Source organism: Symphalangus syndactylus, chromosome 10, assembly GCF_028878055.3.
Source record: "Symphalangus syndactylus isolate Jambi chromosome 10, NHGRI_mSymSyn1-v2.1_pri, whole genome shotgun sequence".
NCBI lineage: Eukaryota > Metazoa > Chordata > Mammalia > Primates > Hylobatidae > Symphalangus > Symphalangus syndactylus.
The window spans coordinates 40,328,020-40,351,075 of NC_072432.2; the positions used below are offsets into that span (position 1 = coordinate 40,328,020).

At 35.7% G+C, this 23,056-nt stretch overlaps 1 protein-coding gene across 1 annotated transcript in view; it reads left to right on the forward strand.

Annotated features, from left to right (window-relative positions):
* STPG2 (sperm tail PG-rich repeat containing 2) overlaps positions 1-23,056 on the forward strand; it is a 473,086-nt gene that overhangs the window by 177,860 nt on the left and 272,170 nt on the right. Inside the window, exon 10 of the mRNA XM_063611010.1 lies at positions 17,606-17,716. Within this exon, the coding sequence (XP_063467080.1) occupies positions 17,606-17,716 (111 nt within the window). The remainder of the gene's footprint in view (positions 1-17,605; positions 17,717-23,056) is intronic.

Sequence of the window (23,056 nt, forward strand, 5' to 3'; positions counted from 1 at the left end):
TGTCTGTTTACTCTGCTGACTGTTCCTTTTGCCATACAAAAGCTCTTTAGTTTAATTAAGTCCCAGCTATTTATCTTTGCTTTTATTGCATTTGCATTTGTTTTTGGGTTCTTGGTCATGAAATCTTTGCCTAAGCCAATATCTAGAAGGCTTTTTCTGATGTTATCTTCTAGAATTTTTGTAGATTCAGATCTTAGATTTAAATTCTTGACCCATCTTGAGTTGATTTCTGTATAAGGTGAGAGATGAGGATTCAGTTTCATTCTCCTACATTTGGCTTGCCAATTATCCCAGCACTGTTTGTTGAATAGGATGTTTTTTTTTTTTTCCATTTTATGTTTTTGTTTGCTTTGTCGAAGATCAGTTGACTGTAAGTATTTAGGTTTATTTCTGAATTCTCTATTATGTTCCATTGGTCTATGCACCTATGTTTATACCAGTACCATGCTGTTTTAGTGACTATGGCCTTGCAATTTGAATTCAGGTAATGTGATGCCTCCACATTTGTTCTTTTTGCATAGTCTTGCCTTGGCTATGTGGGCTTTTTTTTGATTCCATATCAATTTTAGGATTTTTTTTCTAGTTCTGTGAGGGTGATGATGGTATTTTGATGGGAATTGCATTGAATTTGTAGATTGCTTTTGGCAGTATGGTCATTTTCACGATATTGATTCTACCCATCCATGAGTATGGGATGTGCTTCTATTTGTTTTTGTTGTCTGTGATTTCTTTTAGCAGTGTTTTGTAGTTTTCCTTGTAGAGGTCTTTCACCTCCTTGGTTAGGTATATTCCTAAGTATTTTATTTTTCTTGAAGCTATTGTAAAAAGTTTGAGTTCTTGATTTGATTCTTAGCTTGTCACTGTTGGTATATAGAAGAGCTACTGATTTGTGTACATTAATTTTGTATCTGGAAACTTTGCTGAATTCTTTTATCAGTTCTAGGAGCTTTTTGGAGGAGTCTTTAGGGTTTTCTAGGTATATGATCATATCATCAGCAAACAGTGACAGTTTTACTTTCTCTTTACCAATTTGCATGCCCTTTGTTTCTTTCTCTTGTCTGATTGCTCTGGCTAGTACTTCCAGTACTATGTTGAATAGAAGTGGTGAGTGTAGGCATCTTTGTCTTGTTCCAGTTCTCAGAAGGGGAATGCTTTCAACTTTTCCCCATTCAGTATTATGTTGGTTGTGGTTTTGTCATAGATGGCTTTTATTACATTGAGATATGTCCCTTGTATGCTGATTTTGCTGAGAATTTTAATCATAAAGTAATGCTGGATTTTGTCAAATGCTTTTTCTGCATCTATTGAGATGGTCATGTGGTTTTTCTTTTTAATTCTGTTTATGTGATGTATCACATTTATTGACTTGCGTATATTAAACCTTCCCTGCATCCCTGGTGTGAAACCTACTTGATCATGGTAGATTATCTTTTTGATGTGTCATTGGATTCAGTGAGCTAGTATTTTGTTAAGGATTTTTACATCTATGTTCATCAGGGATATCCGTTTGTAGTTTTCTTTTTTTGTTATGTCCTTTCTATGTTTTGGTATTAGGGTGATACTGGCTTTATAGAATGATTTAGAGAGGTTTCCCTCTTTCTCTATCGTTTGGAATAGTGTCAAAAAGATTGGTACCAATTCTTCTTTGAATGTCTGGTAGAATTCAGCTTTGAATCCTTCTGGTCCTGGACTTTTTTTTTTCTTGGTAAGTTTTTATTACCCTTTCAATATCACTACTTGTTATTGGTTTGTTCAGGGTATCTGCTTCTTCCTGATTTAAGCTAGGTTGTATCTTTCCAGGAATTTATCCATCTCCTGTAGGTTTTCTAGTTTTTATGTATAAAGATGTTCATAGTAGCCTTCAATGATCTTTTGTATTTCTGTGGTGTCAGTTGTAATATCTCCCATTTTGTTTCTAATTGAGCTTATTTGGATTTTCTCTCTTCTTGGTTAATCTTGCTAATGGCCTATCAATTTTATTTATCTTTTTGCTTTTTGTTTCATTTATCTTTTGTATAGTTTCAATTTCATTTATTCCACTCTGATCTTGGTTATTTCCTTTCTTTTACTGGGGTTAGGTTTAGTTTGTTCTTGTTTCTCTAGTTCTTTGAGATGTGACCTTAGATTGTCTGTTTGTGCTCTTTTAGACTTTTTGGTGTAGGCATTTAGGGCTATGAACTTTCCTCTTAGCACTACCTTTGCTGTATCCCAAAGGTTCTGTTAGGTTGTATCACTGTTGTTGTTCAGTTTGAGTAATCTTTTAATTTCCATCTTGATTTCATTGTTGACCCAGTGATCATTCAGGAGCAGGTTATTTAATTTCCCTCTATTTGCATGATTTTGAAGGTTCCTTTTAGAGTTGATTTCCTGTTTTATTCCACTGTGGTCTGAAAGAGTGCTTGTAATAATTTCAGTTTTCTTGAATTTATTGAGGCTTGTTTCATGGCCTATCATATGGTCTATCTTGGAGAATGTTCCATGTGCTGATGAATAGAATGTATAGTCTGCAATTGTTGGGTAAAATGTTCTGTAAATATCTCTTAAGTACATTTGTCCCAGGACATAGTTTAAATCCATTGTTTCTTTGTTGACTTTCTGTCTTGATGACCTGTCTAGTGCTGTCCGTGAAGTATTGAAATCCCCCATTGTTATTGTGTTGCTGTCTATCTCATTTCTTACGTCTAGTAGTAATTGTTTTATAAATTTGGGAGCTCCAGTATTAGATGCATATGTATTTAGGATTGTGATATTTTCCTGTTGGACAAGGCCTTCTTTGTCTTTTTAAACTGCTGTTGCTTTAAATTTTGTTTTGTCTGATATAAGAAGAGCTACTTCTCCTGGCTTTGGATGTTCATTTGCATGGATTGTCTTTTTCCACCCCTTTACCTTAAGTTTATATGAGTTCTTATGTGTCTGGTGAGTCTCTTGAAGGGAGCAGAGACTGCTAGTTGGTAAATTCTTATTCCTTCTGCAATCTTATATTTTTTAAGTGGGGCATTTAGGCAATGTACATTCAACGTTAGTATTGAGATGTGAGGTACTATTCCATTTATCATGCTATTTGTTGCCTGTATACCTTGGTTTTTTCTTTACTTTTCTTTTTTTTTTTGAGACACATCCTCACTCTCTCACTCAGGCTGGAGTGCAGTGGCTCAATCTTGGCTCACTGCAACGTCTGCCTCCCAGGTTCAAGCAATTCTTGTGCCTCAGCCTTTCAAGTAGCTGGGATTACAGGCACTCACCATCACGCCCAGCTAATTTTTGTATTTTTAGTAGAGATAGGGTTTTGCCATGTTGTCCAGGCTAGGGCCAAACTCCTGACCTCAAGTGATCTGTCCCCCTCTGCCTCCCAAAGTACTGGGATTACCGGTGTGAGCTATTGCACTGGGCCATTGTTTTTTGTTTTTAATTGTATTTTTGTTTTGTAGGTCCTGTGAGATTTATGGTTTGAAGAGGTTCTGTTTGGATGTGCTTCTGGGATTTGTTTTAAAATTTAGGGTTCCTTTTAGCAGTTCTTGTAGTACTGGCCTGGTAGTGGCAAATTCTCTCAGCATTTGTTTGTCTGAAAAGGTTGTATGTTTCCTTCATTTCTGAAGCTCGGTTTCACTGGATACAAAAGTTTTGGCTGATAGTTGTTTTGTTTAAGGAGGCTGAAGATAGGGCCCCAATCTCTTCTAGCTTGTAGGGTTTCTGCTGAAAAATCTGCTGCTAATCTGGTAGGTTTTCCTTTACGGTTACCTGGTGCTTCTGCCTCACAGCTCTTAAGATTGTTTTTTTCCTCTTAACTTTAGATAACCTGATAACATTGTCCCTAGGCAATGATCTTTTGCGATGAATTTCCCAGGTGTTTTTTGAGCTTCTTGTATTTGGATGTCTAGGTCTCTAGCAAGGCTGGGAATGTTTTCCTCACTTATTTCCCCAACTGTGTTTTCCAAACTTCTAGATTTCTCTTCTTTCGCAGGAATGCCAATTATTCTTCTTAGGTTTGGTCCCAGACTTCTTGGAAGCTTTGTTCATATTTTCTTATTTTTTTCTTTGTCTTTGTTTGATTGGGTTAATTAAAAAAACTTGTCTTCAAGCTTGAAGTTCCTTCTTCTGCTTGTTACATTCTATTGCTGAGACTTTCCAGAGCATTTTGCATTTCTATTAGTGTGTCCATTGTTTCCTGAAGTTTTGATTGTTTTTTATTTATACTGTTTATTTCATTGAATATTTCTCCCCTCATTTCATATATATATTTCATATATATATTTCAGATATATGTTTCATGTATATTTCATATATATTTCATGTATATTTCATATATATTTCACATATATATTTCATATATATATTTCACATATATATTCATATATATTTCATATATATTTCACACATATATTTCACACATATATTTCACACATGTATTTTTCATATCTATTTCATATCTATTTCATATATATATTTCATATCTATTTCATATATATATTTCATATCTATTTCATATCTATTTCATATATATATTTCATATGTATATATTTCATACATGTATATTTATTCATTTCCTTAAATTGGGCTTTGATTTTCTCTGATGCCTTTTTGATTAGCTTAATAACTTTCCTCTGAATTCTTTTTCAGGCAAATCAGGGATTTCTTCTTGGTTTGGATCCATTGCTGGTGAGCTAATGTGATTTTTTGAGGATGTTAATGAACCTTATTTTGTCTTATTACCAGAGTTGGGATTTTGGTTCCTTCTCATTTGGGTAGGCTGTGTCAGAGGAAAGGTGTAGGACTCAAGGCTGTTTTCAAGGGAAACAAGATTAATTTGTCCCACGGGGTGTCCCCTTGATGTATTATTCTCCCCCTTTTCCTAGGGATGTGGCTTCCTGTGAGCCAAGCTGTAGTGATTGTTATGTCTTTTCTGGATCCAGCCACCCAGCAGGTCTATTAGGCTCTGGGCTGCTACTAGGGGTTTTATGCACAGAGTTCTGTGATGTGAACCATATGTGGATCTCTCAGCCATGGATACCAGCACAATATCTGGGGTGTCTCCTGGCTCCTGCAGGAGCAGTCTGCTTTTTTCATTGGATCTGTGTGTTCTCTCAGCTTTCTTGATTTATTTCTGTGGTAGATCTGGAGCAAAAGTTCATGATCTGAGACTCCACACACTGCTCTGTCCTTCCAAGTGGGATGCCATCTAGTTCTGCCTCCTGTCTGCCATGATTCCCATTATCCACTTTTTCTCATCTCTTTCTGTGTGGATTAATCAAATATTATAATCAAATAAAATATTAATCGAATATTTTATTCCATTTCATCAATCTCTATTACATTTTTAGTTTTTTTACCATTCTTTTAGTTTTTGCCATCAAAATTACAATAAGCATTCACGTATTGCGATCCAATAAGAAGGATGACCTTTACCACTTTCTCAATAAGACTGACTCAGAACACTTTAACTCCATTTTGTTATCTTGTATTTTGTTTAATTATTGTCACACATTTTAAATCTACATATTTTAAGTTTTTTGAATATTATTATTTTGTTGTGTGGATTACATTTATTTATTTATTTTTCTATTGTGCTTCATTCCGTTTTGCATTTGCATTTTTATGGAAAATGGAATCATTTTTCTTCTGTCTGAAAAACTTCTTTTAGCATTTCTTCTGGTCCAGGTCTACTGCTGAATTATTACAGTTTTTGTTTGTCTGAAATGTATTTTGTTATTTTTGAATGATTTATTTTTGAGTATAGATTTTTAGGTTGGTGATTATTTTCAGCACTTTAATAATATTTTGTTGTTTTAGACTTTCCATCTTTTTCATTGAGAAGTAAGCTGTCCAGCCTATTGTTTCTCATTCCAGAGATATTGTCTTTGGTTTTTAACCTTTGATGTGTCTGAAGTGTTGTTTTCTTTTTAATACATTAGCCTGAGGTTTGCAGAACCTTTGAATCTGTGGGTTTATGTCTTTTATCAGTTTTAAATAATTCTTGGCTATTATCTTTTATGTATTTTGTCATATTTTTTCTTGCTGTCTTTCTGAGACTCTTATAAATATATGTGTTAGAACTATTCACCATGCCTTGAACACTCTTAGAATTCTTCTGTATTAGGCCGGGCACGGTGGCTTATGCCTGTAATCCCAGCACTTTGGGAGGCCAAGGTGGGTGGATCACGAGGTCAGGAGATCGAGACCATCCTGGCTAACACGGTGAAACCCCGTCTTTACTAAAAATACTAAAAAATTAGCCGGGCGTGATGGTGGGCACCTGTAGTCCCAGCTACTCAGGAGGCTGAGGCAGGGGAATGGCGTGAACCCGGGAGGTGGAGCAAGCAGTGAGCCGAGATCGCGCTACTGCACTCTAGCCTGGGCGACAGAGTGCGACTCTGTCTCAAAAAAAAAAAAAAAAAAAAAAATTATTCTGTATTACAACTTTTTTTGTTTTCATGCTACAGTTTAGATATTTTCTACTGAGTTATAATTTAATTCACTACTTTTTTTTTCAACTGTTTCAACTACCATTAAATCAATCTATTGAGTTCTTAATTTCAGATATTGTATTTTTCAGTTCTAGAATGCCTGTTTAATTCTTTCTTAAAGAATTCATTTCTCAGGACAAATTATTTATGATTTCAACAATTTCTTTTCTATTTTTCCATCTGTTTTATTGAACACATTAATCACAGTTTTAAAAAAGTTCTTGTCTGCTAACTCTAATATCTGGATCATCCATTAGTCTGTTATTTAATATTTTTTCTCTTGATTTTTGATCATGCATTCTGTTTTTTGGCATGCCCCATAATTTTTAATAGCTTACCAGATACTGCATATAAAACACTGTAAAGATTCTAAATGATGTTATTTTCTACTAGTGAAATTTGACACTTTACTCTGCAAGGTAGATACAGGTGGAGATAAAATTACATTAATCCAATTATGAACTGTGCTGATTACGTTTTTGCTATTAACTTAATTTACCTCTTGGTTGTTTCATTTTCTTAAGTGTAGTACTATGGGGATATCAAACATGAGCCTGATGTTTTTGAGGGTCCTTCTATCAGGTTCTTAACTTTACTCATTGATGCCTCTGTATTTCAGTTTTTTGGCTTAGATTTTTAGCTTCACACTGCCTTTACTCCTTACAAATATCTTGATCAAGAAATAGGCCATGTGCTCTGAGACTCCTCAAATGTGCAGTTTTGTCATTCTGGCCCAAGAAGACACAGTTGCTTAGCAGCATTTCTTTGCCAGGCTAATCTCAAATTTTTTACTCTGTTGCCTTTATCAGAAAATGCTCTGAAGGAGAATGCACCTGCACACCAGTAGCTCACCTCTCAGAGGTCTACGCTCGTCAGAATAGTAGGCTTCTGGTCTATGGTACTTCTACAACTCAATGAGGTCTTTAAAAATAGTATCTTGTTACATTTTGCCTGAGTTTATTTTTAATTATTCATGTAGAAATGTGGTCTTTTGTAAACTACTCATTTCCTCTAGAGCCAAAGCCATCCAATGAGTAATTAATTTCTTGGTAATTTCATTCAAAGTTGGTAACTTTTACCTCGTAAGCACTAAAAACTGCAAAATGTTTTGGAACTTTTTTATGTAATAATTTCTAGTACCATATATATGGTAGTAATAAAATTATTGTAGTGTCTTTTTTTCCAAGATGGAAGATATGAGGCAAGTGTTACAATGCCTATTCTATTTGGAAAGACAAAATAGTGTATAGCAATTCTCACTGTGAACTTTTTTCCTGAGAAGCAATGCAGGAACTTAACAGGAAAACTGAAATAAATCACAGACCCTTTGAAAGAAGTGGCAGGCTGCAGCCCACACTGTAAGCCATGTGAAAAACTAAGTCCTCAGAGTGTGAAAGGCAGAGAGAATGCCTCCAGGATACACACCCCAACTGGGGAACCTGGCAATCTGCGCATGAGGGAACGCCTTAACTCTACCCAGTGCTAGAACTGATTTAAGGAGCAATGGGGAATATGAAAGTAGGAGCAGTGTGGGAAGAACCTTGCAGGCATTTTCGGTCTCCAGTGTGAACCGAGGGAAGCCATTCCTGATTCTGTGTCATGGGGTATCTCGCAAAAATCTGCTAGCTAACTCAGGCAGGGAGCAGGTGGGAAGTGTGCTGCAGCCACAAGTGCAGGAGCTGCATACCCTAGCTTTACAGGCAGACTGGGAGAAGCATGGCCTGAAAGCTGTGGTTGCAGTCTCTGTGGGGAAGGCTTATGGCCTGGGGCATTTTGAGTTCTGAGCATTAAGTGCCTAGAGCGTAGATAGCTGCTGCTAGCAGGTGTGAGATTTGCTTTGCCAAGTGCATGGGAGCTGGACGGGGTTTACTGCCACCTGCTACTCCTGACTCCCTGTACAAACTCATTTGTACATCAGAGGAAGATATGCTCCTCCATAGAACATTACTCTAGTGGCGAACGAATTCCTCTGATCCTCACTGGGGCCACTGCTGCCCTGCATGGGTAGAGTCAGAGCATGGAGCTACCTGATGGAGCCCCCACCTGGCTTTGCCCCTCCGCTTGCCCTAATAGCTTAACACAAAGGACAGAAATGTTTGGGAACTCTATAGCTCTGCCCATCACCTGAGAAACCACAATATCTCCCCTGAGTAATATAAGGCAAGTACAAATCCCACCACTACTACCACAACTGGGACTCTTTTGCAAGCACCACCTCCTGGCTGGAGGCCAACTGGCACAATGCGTTATAGTGTCTCCGAGTAGAACAGCAATGTGCCCAGGAAGGAGAAAACTTGTGCGTGACCTCTGCTATCACTATTGTCTGTATCGTTCTGGCTACCAACCTTGCTAACCAGAGGTCCTGATTCTGTCCATGTGACCAGTTCATTACTACTACCACCAGCATTTGAGAAAGCCAACACACTAAGGCTATTTATAACCAAGGAATCTCACAGAGTCTATGACCCTCCCCTGCCATCCCCATCAGAGATGGTGCTGGTACCTGATGCTGGGAGACTTGAGGAACTGTCACATCAGTAGATCCCTTGCAGACTTTCCCAGCACCAACCTGGAGTGTGGCAACTCCACTGGGTTACTAGACCCAGAGGAACAGCAGCACTTGTAGTGGCCTGGCTCTCAGGGACTCCTGGTCCTAGGGGAAAGGAAAGTACGCCACATTAAGGGGGACAAAAGAATCCAGCTGGCAGGCCTTGAGTCCCAGATCTTTTTGCTGTTGGGAAGTTTCTTTCTTCCTGCAGAGGCATAGTTGCAGTACTGGGTTCAGCAGGGAAAGTCTGCAGCTGTACCCCAACAGTCAGTCAGTTCTGGTGCTCATGAAGCATCTTGGAGAAAAGGAATTCTTTTTCCTCCCATCCACCACTGCAAGACACAACTGGGTGTTCTCTTATAAGTGCTCAGCATGGGTGCACCTAAAGACAACCTTTTTCAAACATTTCAGGATGACTGCATCCCCACAGGAGGAGCACCTTTCAGGTTCAGGTGTGGATGAGAGGTAGAGTCACAACTCCTCTATACTTGGAACATCAACATTCCTGAAGATGAAAATAGGTGCCTTTCTGATGGAATAGCAGGAATGCTGGAACACTGGGTGATGAGTGTGTCTGGAATGTGGATTGCTTTCCTGCTGCCCTGACACAGGGGCTGAGGTAGCTCCCACCCTTTCCCCTGATAAGACCTCAGTGTACTTCTCTGAGAGCTTCTCCCAACCTCCAGCCAGCTCTGTCAAGGCTGGGACCTCTGCCTACCATTACATATTGCGTTTACCCACCTGCTTTAATCACAACCAATTTCTACCCTGGGACACCTATCCTACTACCCTGAAGCCTGAATTGTTCAACCCAGTAAATAAAATACTGGGGAATAAATAAATAAATTAAAAACACACATCATGGGGGAATGAAGTAGGCTTCAAGAGACATCTGCTATTCCAACTCCATAGGATAGAGTGAACTTGCTCACACACTGAGCACATTGCTACCGAGAAGCATCTGAGAAGGTTATCATGCAAAGAGTCTCTATAACTAAAGCTCTCACACAGGGTCTTCACTCCCGAATGCACTAATAACTGAATTAGGCTACATTAAACTATAAGCTTTAAAGTCACAGCCTTAAGGGGGGAAAAAGAAATAAAAAAAAAGCACAGTCAAATAAAACATAAATTCAAGAATAATTAAAAGAAGTAGTATACCCAAATGAGAAGGAACCAGAAAAATAATTCTGATAATATGACAAAACAAGGTTCTGCAATACACCCAAAGGTCACACTAGTGTAACCACCCAATAGGTTCTCCTTGCCTGCTGCCTGGAGAGAGCCAATTTATCAAGACAGGGGAACTGCAATAGAGAAAATGTTATTAATGCAGAGCTGGCTGTATGAGAGACCAGAGTTTTATTATTACTCAAATGAGTCTCCCCCAAAACTTGGAAATTGGGGATTTTAAGGACAATTTGGTGGGTAGCGGACAGTGAGTCAGGAGTGTTGCTTGGTTGGGTCAGAGATGAAATCATAGGGAGTCAAGCTGTCTTCTTGTGCTGAGTCAGTCCCTGGGTGGGGGCCACAAGACCAGATGAACCAGTTAGTTGATCTGGGTGGTGCCAGCTGATCCATCAAGTGCAGGGTCTGCAAAATATCTCAAACACTGATCTTGGGTTTTACAATAGTGATATTATCCCCAGGAGCAATTTGGGGAGGGTCAGAATTGTGTAGAGGTAGCATGAGAGGAGTCTAGCTGCATGACTCCTAAACCATAATTTCTAATCTTGTGGCTAATTTGTTAGTTCTACAAAGGCAATCTAGTCTCCAAACAGGAAGGGTGTTTGTTTTGGAAAAGGGCTGTTATTTTCTTTGTTTCAAAGTTAAACTATAAACTAAGTTTTCCCAAAGTTAGTTCAGCTTATGCCCAGGAATGAACATGGACAGCGTGGAGGTTAGAAGAAAGATGAAGTTGGTTAGGTCAGATCTCTTTCAGTGTAATAATTTTCTCAGTTATAATTTTGCAATGGCAGTTTCACTAGCTCTCTAGCAATAGATCCAAACCAAGATGAAATCTTGGAAATACCAGAAAACGAATTCAAAAGATTAATTACTAAGGTACTCAAGGAGATACCAGAAAAAGGTGAAAACCAACATAAAGAAATTTTGAAAAAATAGCATATGAATGAAGAGATACATATTTTAAAGAGAAAAAAAATCAGAACTTCTGGAAATGAAAGACACATTTAGGGAATTACGAAATGTGGTAGAAGTTTTAACAATAGCCTAGAACAAGTAGAAGAAAGAGTTTCAGTGCTTGAAGACAAGGCTTTTAAGCTAACCTAGTCAGAGAAAAATAAAGAATAAAGAACAGAAATGAACAAAGTCTCCAGGAAATAAGGGATTGTGTAAAATGGTCAAACCTAATAATAATTGGTGTTTTGAGGGATAAGGGAAAGTAAAATGTTTGGAAAATTTATTTGAGATACCAGAGAAAGGTGAAAATTAACATAAAGAAATTAAAAAAAATCAGGATATGGATGAAAAAATTTCTAAAGAGATAGATATTTTAAAAAGAAACAAATCAGAACTTCTGGAAATGAAAGACACATTTAGGGAAGTACAAAATACAGTGGAGGTTTTAACAGTAGACTAAAATAAGTAGAATAATTTTTTGAGGAAATTGAGGAAAACTTCCCTGGCCTTGCTAGTGATTTAGATATCCAAATACAAGAAACTCAAATAACTCCTGTGAGATTCATTGCAAAAACAAAAAACAAAACAAAAAACAAAACATGAAGGCATATAGTCATCTAGCTATCTAAAGTCCATGTGAATGAAATAATTCTAAGAGCCATGAGGCAAAAGCGTCAGGTAACCTGTAAGGGAAAACCTTTCAGACTAACAGCAGACTTCTCAGCAGAACCCTTACAAACCAGAAGGGACTGGGGTCCTATCTTTAGCCTCCTTAAACAGGATAACCGTCAGCCAAAAATTTTGTATCCAGCAAAACTAAGTCATTTTCAGACAAATAAATGCTGAGAGAACTTGTTACTACCAGACCAGCCCTAGAAGAAATGCTAAAAGGAGTCTAAATCTTGAAACAAAAGCCCGCTATGCACCAGAATAGAACCTCTTGCAAGCATAAAACTCACATGGCCTATAAAACAATAACACAATGAAGAAGACAAAGTAGGTAACAATTCACATGATGACTAGAACAGTATCTTGATATTACTGTTGAACGTAAATGGTGTAATGGTCCACTTAAACAGATTGGCAGATTAGATAAAAAAATCACAAACTAGATATCTTCGGTCTTCAAGAGACTCACCTAATATTGAGGGATTTAAGTAAACTCAAGGAAAAAGAGTGGTAAAAGTTAATCCATGCGAATGGAAACCAAAAGTGACCATTCATCTGGTCTATTGTTATATTAGATAAAACAACAATAAACTTTAAAGCAACAGCAGTTAAAAATGACAAAGAAGATCATTATATGATGATAAAAGGATCGATTCAACAAGAAGATATTATAATTTTAAATGTATAAGCACTTATCCCTGGAGCTCTCAGATTTGTAAAACAATTACTACTTGACTTAAGAGAGGAGATAGAAAGCAACACAAGAATAGTGGGGGACTTTAACACCCCGTTGAAAGCACTAGACAGATGATTGAGACAGAAAGTCAACAAAGAAACAATGGTCTTAAACACTCTAGAACAAATGGACTTAACAGATATTTACAGAACATTCTACCTAAGAATTTCAGAATATACATTCTTCTCATCAGCACATGGAACATTTTCCATGATAGACCATATGACAGGCCACAAAACAAGTCTCAATAAATGTGAAAAAATAAAAATTATAGCAAGTATCTTCTCAGACCACAGCAGAATAAAACTAGAAATCAACTCCAAAAGAAACCCTCAAAACTATACCTATACATAGAAATTAAACAATTTGTTCCTGAATGATTTTTGTGTTAAAAATGAAATCAAATTGGAAATTAAACAGTTCTTTGAAATGAATAATAGTGACATGAGTCATCAAAACTTCTGGGATACAGCAAATGCAGTGCTAAGAGGAGTGTTTGTAGCACTAAATGCCTATATCAGAGCCTGAAAGACCACAAACTGACAACCTAATGTAACATCTCGAAGAATTAGAGAAACAAGAACAAACTAAGCCCAAATCTAGAAGAAAAGAAGTAACAAAGATTAGATTAGAACTACATGAACTTGAACAAAAAATCAATACAAAATATCAATGAAACAAAAAGTTGGTTCTTTGAAAAGGCAAACAAAATTGATAGAACTTTAGCTAGATTAACCAAGAAAAGAAGAGAGGAGATTCAAATAAGGTCAATTAGAAATAAAATTGGAGACATTACAACCTACACCACAGAAACACAAAAGATCATTTGAGATTGCCATGAACACAAACTAGAAACACAAACTATGCACACAAGCTAGGAAATCTAGAGGAAATGGATAAATTCCTGGAAACATACAACTTTTTTAGATTAAATCAGAAAGAAATAGCAACCCAGACCAGACCAATAACAAGCAGCAATATTAAATCAGTAATTAAAAATTGACAACAAAGAAAAAAAGCCCAGGATCAGATGGGTTCACAGCTGAATTCTACCAGGCATTCAAAGAATTGGTACCAATCCTACTGACGAAACTATTACAAAAGATTGAGAAAGAGGGAATCCTCCCTAACTCATTCTATTAAGCCAGTGTTACCCTGATACCAGAACCAGGAAAGAACATAACAAAAAAAGAAAACTACAGACCAATATCCCTGATGAACATAGATGCAAAAATTCTCAACAAAATACTAGATAACTGAATCTATCAGCACATCAGAAAGATAATACATCATGATCAAGTGGACTTCATTCAAGGGATGCAGGGATGGTTTAACATAAGCATGTCGGTAAATATGATTCATCACATGAACAGAATTAAAAACAAAAACCATATGATTATCTCAATAGCTGCAAAAAAGCATTTGATAAAATCTAGCATCTTTTTATGATTAAAAACCTTCAACAAACTAGGCATAAAAGGGACTTAGTTCAAATTAATGACACCATCTATGACAAACCCACAGCCAACATTATATTGAATGAGGAAAAGTTGAAATCATTCCCACTGAGAATTGGAACAAGACAAGGATCCCCACTTTCACCACTTTCCATTCAGCAAAATACCAGAAATCCTAGCCAGACCAATCAGGCAACAGAAGGAAATACAGTGCATTTAGATTGCAAAAAAGGAAGTAAAACTATTGCTGTTCACCAATGATATGATTATGTATCATAGAAAACCCTAGAGACTTCACTTCTCAAAAGTGTTGACTGGGTAAGCCTGGAGATAAGATTAGATTTGATAATCAAATTCAGTAACGTCTCAGGTTACAAAATCAGCGTACACAAATCAGTAACACTGATATACAGCAACAATGACCAAACTGAGAATGAAATAAACTCAATCACCTTTACAATAGCTGCAAAAAAGATAAAATATCCTGGAATATACTAACCAAGGAGGTGAAAGATCTTTACAAGGAGAACTACAAAACACTGCTGAAAGAAATCATAGATGACACAAACAAATGGAAACACATCCCATTCTCGTGGATTGGAAGAATCAATATTGTGAAAATGACCATACTGCCCAAAGCAATCTACAGATTCAATGCAATTCCTATCAAAATACCATCATTTTTCACAGAATTAAAAGAAACAATCCTATGATTCATATGGAATCAAAAAAGAGCCTGCTTAGCCAAAGCAATACAAAGCTAAAAGAACAAATCTGGAGGCAGCACATTACTGGACTTCAAATTGTACTACAAAGCTGTAGTTATCAAAATGCATAGTACTTGTATAAAAGTAGACATATAGATCAATGGATCAGAATACAGAATGCAGAAATAAAGCCAAATGTTTACAACCAACTGATCTTTGACAAAGCACAGAACAACATAAATTGGGGAATGGACACCCTATTCAATAAATGGTGCTGGGAAAACTGAATAGCTACATTTAGAAGAATGAAACTGGATCCCTACATCTCATTTTATATAAAAAGCAACTCAAGATGGATTAAAGATGAATCTAATACCTGAAACCATAAAAATTCTAGAAGATAACATAAGAAAAACTCTTCTGGACATTGGCTTAGGCAAAGAATTCATGACTAAGTCCCCTAAAGCAAATGGAACTAAAACAAAAATAAACAAATTAGACCTAATTAAACTACAGAGCTTCTGTATAGCAAAAGAAATAATCACCACAGTAAACAGACAACGCACAGAATGGGAGAAAATATTGCAAACTATGCATTGGGCAAAGGACTAATGCAGAGTCTACAAGGAACCCAAACAAACCAGCAAGAAAAACAAAATTTCATGACAAAGTGGGCAACTGACATGAATAGACATTTATTAAAAGAAGATATACAAATGGCCAACAAACATATGAAAAAATATTCAACATCACTAGTCATCAGGGAAATGCAAATTAAAACCACAATGAGATACCACCTTACTCCTGCAAGAATGGCCATTATTTCTATTATTATTTTTTTGAGACAGGATCTCACTGCCTCACCCAGGCTGGAGTGCAGTAGTGTGATTATGGGTCACTGCAGCCTTGATCTTCCAGGCTCAAGTGATCCTCCTACCTCAGCCTCTCCAATAGCAGGGACCACAGGCATGTGCCACCACACTCAGCCAATTTTTGTGTTTTTTGTAGAGATAGGGTTTCACTGTGTTGCTCAGGCTGATCATGAACTCATGGGCTCAAGTGATCTGCCTAATTTGGCCTCCCAAATTGGTGGGATTACAGGTGTGAGCCACTGTACCCATCCAAGAATGGCCAATGTTAAAAAGTAAAAAATAAAAAACAAGAAAACCCCCCAAAAATAGATGTTGGGGTCTTGAAAAGGGAATGCTTATATATTAATGGTAGGAGTGTAAGTTAGTATAATCTCTATGGAAAACAGTATGGAGATTTCTTAGATAACTAAAAATAGATCTACGATTTGATCCAGCAATCCCATTACTGGGTATTTACCCAATGGAAAATAAGTCAATAGATTAAAAAGACACCTGCATGTGTATGCTTATTGTAGCCAAATTCACAATTGCAAAGATATGGAACCAATCTTAGTGCCCATTGACCAATGAGTAGATAAAGAAAATGTGGTATATATACACATGGAATACTACTCAGTCATAAAAAAGAATAACATAATGTATATCTTCTGCAGCAATTTGGATGGAGCTGGAGGCCATTATTCTAAGTGAATTAACTCAAGAATGAAAAACCAAATACTGTATAAGTTTTCACTGATAAGTGAAAGCTAAGCCATGGGTACGCAAAGGCACACAGAGTGATGGAATGGACTTTGGAGACTCAGAAAGGGAGGGTGGGAGGAGAATAGGGATAAAAAACTACTTATTGGGTACAATGTACACTACTTAGGTGATGGGTGCACTAAAATCTAATAATTCACCACTATACAATCCATCCATGTAAGGACAAACCACTTGTACTGCAAAAGCTATTGAAATAAAAAATTGTTATAAAAATAGGTTATTTTTCAGCTTTAAACAATTTAAAAACTACACAAAAATAATAATGCTGGCTTAGATGTTCTATATTCAAAGGCTTTCACATTTTTAAAAGACGTGACTGTGATTGTTCTATTTTTGAAAGTGATAGAAGCTACCTATATTATCTGGAGTGGATAGGGTGGAATAATACCATGTGGAAAAAAGTGGAGATGTGCCATCTTCAGCATTTTGGGTAGAGAGGCAGATCATGTCACAGATACATTAGGTGGGTAATGGGTGTTTTAGTAAATTAATGTTACCAAAAAATGGGCCAAGAAAGAAATATGTATATTTGCTACTATGTGTCAAATTCTGAAATATTAACTGTGAATTTCAAATTCTGAAACAAAAAAATAAAATGTGTAAAAAAATGGGAAAATAGATTCTTATCCCTTTTGCATGTACAAAGGATGTTACTGCTGTTTATTCTATTTAATTAAATGAATACAAATAAATTGTATGACAGACTAGAAAGAGTATCACAAGGATTAATTGCTCATTAAAATATTACATTACTAGATTCCTCTAGCCTATTCTTTTAAATCTTTAATGCATATAAAGAATTATGATATTTAAGAGAGTGGATCATTTTGCTTAGAAAATATATTAACCCAGAATTGCCACATAATTAAATGGTTAAATGTAAATATATTTTTATTAATAATAAATTGTTAAATAATACTATATAATTGGCTAAATATCTTGCACTAATATATTATTGAGACAGAACTTGCTGGTTATGAAATAGAACATAGCTAATATGTTTAAGTAATGTGTGCAGATCCATTATACTTACCTAGAGGTTCATATAATCAATTCTTTTTCCATTTTAATGTCTCATTGATTTACAGTTTTTTATTTCTGTGTCATATTTTGAAAATTTTATTTTTTTATGAATATGTGTCTTTAACGCCAGATAATATTGATGACCTTCATTGCAAACTTATTATTTATAGTGCCTCTTGTATTGATAAAAATAAATGATGTACTCTTTTTAACCCCTTCTTTCAACAGGCATTTTGGCATTCACAGGGTGGTGGAATTTCTGATGAATTACCTAACTTGACTAACAAATATGCTGCTTTCTTGTCAAGAGCCAAAAGAACTATGAAAGTATCAGATATGGTAAGGAGACTCCTACGATCAAATATTTTCATTATCTAGAAATCATGGAGGAGGCTGCATAACATAAACATTATATTAGGACCTGAGTGAGGTAACTGGTAGCGTGCTGTAACCTCCTTGGCTAGACTGATACCTTTATATTTTTGAAGTTCAACAAAATTCTTCAAGCTACGCCAAAGTCCAGAATTGCTATATGAGAGATTATTACATGGAACATTCCTTGTAGGGTCAGAGAACATTCATTCTTAGGACATACATGAAAGCTGAACTTGCTGTGTTGTGATTCTGGAGTAAAAGATTTACTAGGTTCAACTCATTTTACTCATAGTGCAAATGTTTTCTCTTTTCAATGTGAATTCATCTTGAAATCTAAGACTCCTGAGTGATTTATTTTTACTCCTATTGACCTGCATGTTAAATGGTATGGCTACAAATTTTTCTGAATTTCCATTTTTTAAATAAATACCTAATAGTGAGTAAATTGAAAACAGTAAAGCAGATTAAATTAAAAAATGAGTAGTTGAGTAATTCAGATTGAATTTACAAATATATCAAAGTAAAATTTAAAAAGTTGGAACCAGTGATAATGTTGCTAGAGTCTAAATTTTGTATCCTCTTAAAATTCATATGTTGAAATCCTAACTCCCAAGGTGATGGTATTAGGAGGTGACACTTTCTGGGAGGTGATTATGTCATGAGGGTGGAGACCTCATAAATGGGATTAGTAATCTTATAAAATAGGCCCAGGCGGGCTCGTTTGCCCCTTTTACCATGAGGACTCAGAGAAGGTACTGTCTATGAGGAAGCAGGGCCTCTCCAGATACTGAGTCTGCTTGTGCCTTGATATTGGACTTTCTAGCCTACAGACCTGTGAGAAACAGATTTCGTTTACAAGCTACTCAGTTTATGGTATTTTGTTATAGCACCCCAAACAGACAAAGACAAATGTTACAGTGTAGCCTTTTGTGAACAAGGTGTTATTAAAATACATTTTTGTAGAAATTGGACTATCTTGAGAAGATATTGTTAATAAGAAATTTCAAAACAGGATTATTAAACAATGTTTAAAATGTAACTAATCAATGAAAACAGTATAGCTTGCTGAAATAAAATTCTGCTACGATAATGCCAACAGTTGATTTGTAATATTTTTGATTGTAAAATAACTGGTACAAGATCATGATGAACTAATTTAAGGGAATTGACAAATGCAATGCTAGTTAATATAACCCTGAATGTCTTGGAAATCATAGGAATTAGATTAATTTGGTGAAAGCTATTCAGGAGTGGACTTATTTTTTTTTTCTGAGACATAATTGGAATCTGAGATGTAGTCAAAATTAGTATCAGGTTCTAGTCTATGAGATTTTTGTAATTATAAATTCAAAAGACAGTTTAAAATCATCTAGCAATATTCTTTACATGTAGTAGATTCTGAGTAATTTTAAACTAATAGTGCTGTTTTAATGGATCATTTCTTCATCTTGAGGAATTTTAGAGTTCAACTGTATTTTTCAGTGAGTCATTGTTGTACACACCTCAGGATCCATTGTGAAGTATGCCATGACTAATTTATTACTAATATAATGCTTTTATGGTTAAGAATCATTGAATGGATTCAAAGTTATTTCTATCATAATATCACAGGTAGTAGGAAAAAACAATGGAAATTTCTGAAAGCATCCATAGGAAGTCAGTGTGTATATATATGTGTGTGTGTATATATATATGTACACACATATATGCATATATATATGTTAAACTTTATGTTTGTAGTGAAAAAAGGTGGCGCACATCTGCTCTAAAGGAAGACAAGTTGCTTCACCAATATTTTTGACTCAATTTACATATTTTTCTTTTAACTTTGTCCCTCTTTAGATCTGAAAACTTCTTTTTAGTGTTCTCTTTTCTGGCATGAAACATTTGCAATTAAAATTATTCAGTGGGACTCTGGTTACCCAAGAAGCAGAATAGTTTAGTCACATAGAAAGCTTGGTTTTTAAATCTCTCTTGCAAATGACAATACACGTCAAACAGGTGGGTGTATAATGTGTATGTAATGAAAAATCCAAATTATTGATCTCAAAATAAAATTGAAATAATATCTCAAATGTATGAAGTAATGGAATTAATTTTATTATTTACTTTAAATAAAAATAAAATTTACCTCCCAGGTATTTTACTTACGGATGTGCTGCAGTCTTAAAGGATGATTTGATAGCTTAATTTTCCAAGTTGTATCTTTGCATAAAAAATATAGCTCCCTTCCAGACTTCTGGTTCTTCTTATTTCTTTTACAACATCCCAGGGAAATATTTTTTATTCTTTTAAAAAAGCCACAACATAAGCATTAGATGATTATAAATAGAAAAAAAAATGACAAATGGAGGATGAACATAAACCAAACATCTGTTTACTGAGCATTCTAGAAGCAGAATGTTGAGACAATAATTATTTGATATAGAAAACAGAAAGTTGTTTCAAACTGAATAAAAACCTAAGTTACTGATTTGAGGAGCTCAACAGAATGCCAAGGAGGATAAATATAAAAATACCTATGTCCTGTTCGCTTTTTTTTTTCATTTTCAGAAGATCTTAACTAAAGAAAATATCCTTGAAGCTTCCACAGAGTAAAGTCACTGGGTAACCCATAAAGGGATGAGAAATATAACTTATGTCAGATACTAGCTTAGCAACATTAGCCACATTTCAAGGCTAGGAGATGATGAAGTAATATTTTCTTAAATTTCTCAGGGGAAATGATTTTGGATATAGAGTTCTCCCTCTACCTAAAGTTTCAATTAAATGAATCAAGAAAATAATTTTCTGACATGCAATAGTTCAGAAAGTTTAGTAACTCTATGTCTTCATATGTGGAGTTGCTCCAGCGAAATAAAAAAGGAAACAAAAGAAGGGTGACATAAAGACAAAGATGAATATGAACCGAGCATTTCCTAGACAAAGTGAAAACTAATTAATGAAGAAGTTGTTTTAGCTCATGTATGACATATTCTTTAAGAGGCAGGAGTTTGATGACATAAAATTTATTACTTGTGTATGGTCACACTACTTGGCTCTGTAGGGAATAATAATGATAATATAAATCCCCCAGTCTCTTGGTTTATAGGGCTTCAGCTGAGAGGTCGGCTGTTAGCCTCATGGAGATCCCTTTGTAGGTAACCTGCTCTTTCTCTCTAGATGCCTTTAACATTCTTTCTTTCATTTCAACTGTGGAAAATCTAGGATTCTATGTCTCAGGGTTAATCTTCTTGTGTAGCATCTTGCAGAAGTTATATGTATTTCTTGAATTTGACTGTTGGCCTCTCTAGCAAAACTAGGAAAGTAGTCATGGATGATATCCTTAAATATGTTTTCCAAGTTGTTTGCTTTTTTCCCTTCCCTTTCAGGGATGCCAGTGATTCATACACTTGGCCTCTTAAAATAATCCCATACTTCTTGGAGGTTTTGTTCATTTCTTTTTGTTCTTTTTTCTCTGATTTTGTCTGACTGTCTTATTTCAGAGAACCAGTCTTCAAATTCTAAGATTCTTTCCACAGCCTGGTTTATTCTGCTATTAATACTTGCAATTCCATTGTGAAATTCTTGTATTGTGTTATTCAGCTTTGTTAGACCTGTTAGGTTCTTTTTTATACCAGCTATTTCATCCTTCAGCTCCTGTATCACTTTATTGTGATTTTAAAATAAACCACAGGAGGCTAGAGAACAGCAAAGATGGGTGCCAAACTAAGCTTTATAAGTAAGGAGAAATAAAATCATTTTCAGACAAGCAAATGCTGAGATAATTCATCACCACCAGGCCTGCCTTGCAAGATCTCCTGAAGGAAGCACTGAATAAGGAAAGGTAAAACTGGTACCAGCCATTGTAAAACACATTGAAGTACAAAGACCAATGAAACTATGAAGAAACTGCATTAATTTGTGGGCAAAATAACCAGCTAGCATCATGATGACAGGATCAAATTTAATAACATAACAATGTTAACCTTAAATGTAAATGGGCTAAATGCCCCAGTTAAAAAGCACAGACTGGCAAATTGGAGAGTGTCCCAAATCATCAGTGTGCTGTATTCAAGAGACACATCTCATGCAGAAAGACACACTTAGGCTAAAAAATAAAGGGATGGAGGAAAATTTACCAAGCAAATGGAAAACAGAAAAAAGCAGGGGTTGCAATCCTAGTCTCTGACAAAACAGACTTTAAAGCCAACAAAGATAAAAAGACAAAGAGGGGCATTACATTACATTAAAGGAATGAATTTAATAAGAAGAATTAACCATCCTAAATATATATGCACCCAATACAGGAGCACCCAGATTCATAAAGCAAGTTCTTAGAGACCTACGAAGAGACTTAGAGTCCCATACAATAATAGCGGGAGACTTTAACACCTCACTGTAAACATTAGACAGATCATTGAGACAGAAAATTAACAAGGATAGTCAGGACTTGTACTCAGCTCTGGATGTAGTGTAACTGATAGATATCTACAGAACTCTCTACCCCAAAACAACAGAATAGACATTCTTCTCAGTGCCACACAGAACTTACTCTAAAATCGATCACATAATTGGAAGTAAAACACTCCTCAGCAAATGCAAAAGAACGGAAGTCATACAAAACAGTCTCTCAGATCACAGAGCAATCAAATTAGAACTCAGGATGAAGAAACTCACTAAAAACCGCACAACTACATGGAAATTGAACATCCTGCTCCTGAAGGATTCCTGGGTAAATAGTGAAATTAAGGCAGAATTCAAGAAGTTCTTTGAAACCAATGAAAACAAAGAGACAATGTAAAAGAATCTCTGGAAAGCAGCTAAAGCAGTGTTAAGAGGGAAACTTCAAGCACTAAGTGCCCACATCGGAAAGCTAGAAAAATCTCAAATCGACACCCTAACATTACAAATAAAACAACTAGAGAAGCAAGAGCAAACAAATCCAAAAGCTAGCAGAAGACAAGAAATAACTAAGATCAGAGTGGAACCGAAGGAGATGGAGATGCGAAAAATTCTTCCAAAATTGATGAATCCAGGAGCTGGGTTTTTGAAAAAATTAATGAAACTATGAAGAAACTGCATTAACTTGTGGGCAAAGTTAATGTAGCTAGTGTAATAAAGAAGAAAAAAGAGAAGAATCAAGTGGACACAATAAAAAATGATAAAAAGGATAACACCATTGACCCCACAGAAATATAACAACCATTAGAGAATACTATAAAAACCTCTATGCAAATAAACTAGAAAATCTAGAAGAAATGAGTGAATTCCTGGACACATACACCACACATACTACAGCAGGAAGAAGTCAAATCCTTGAAT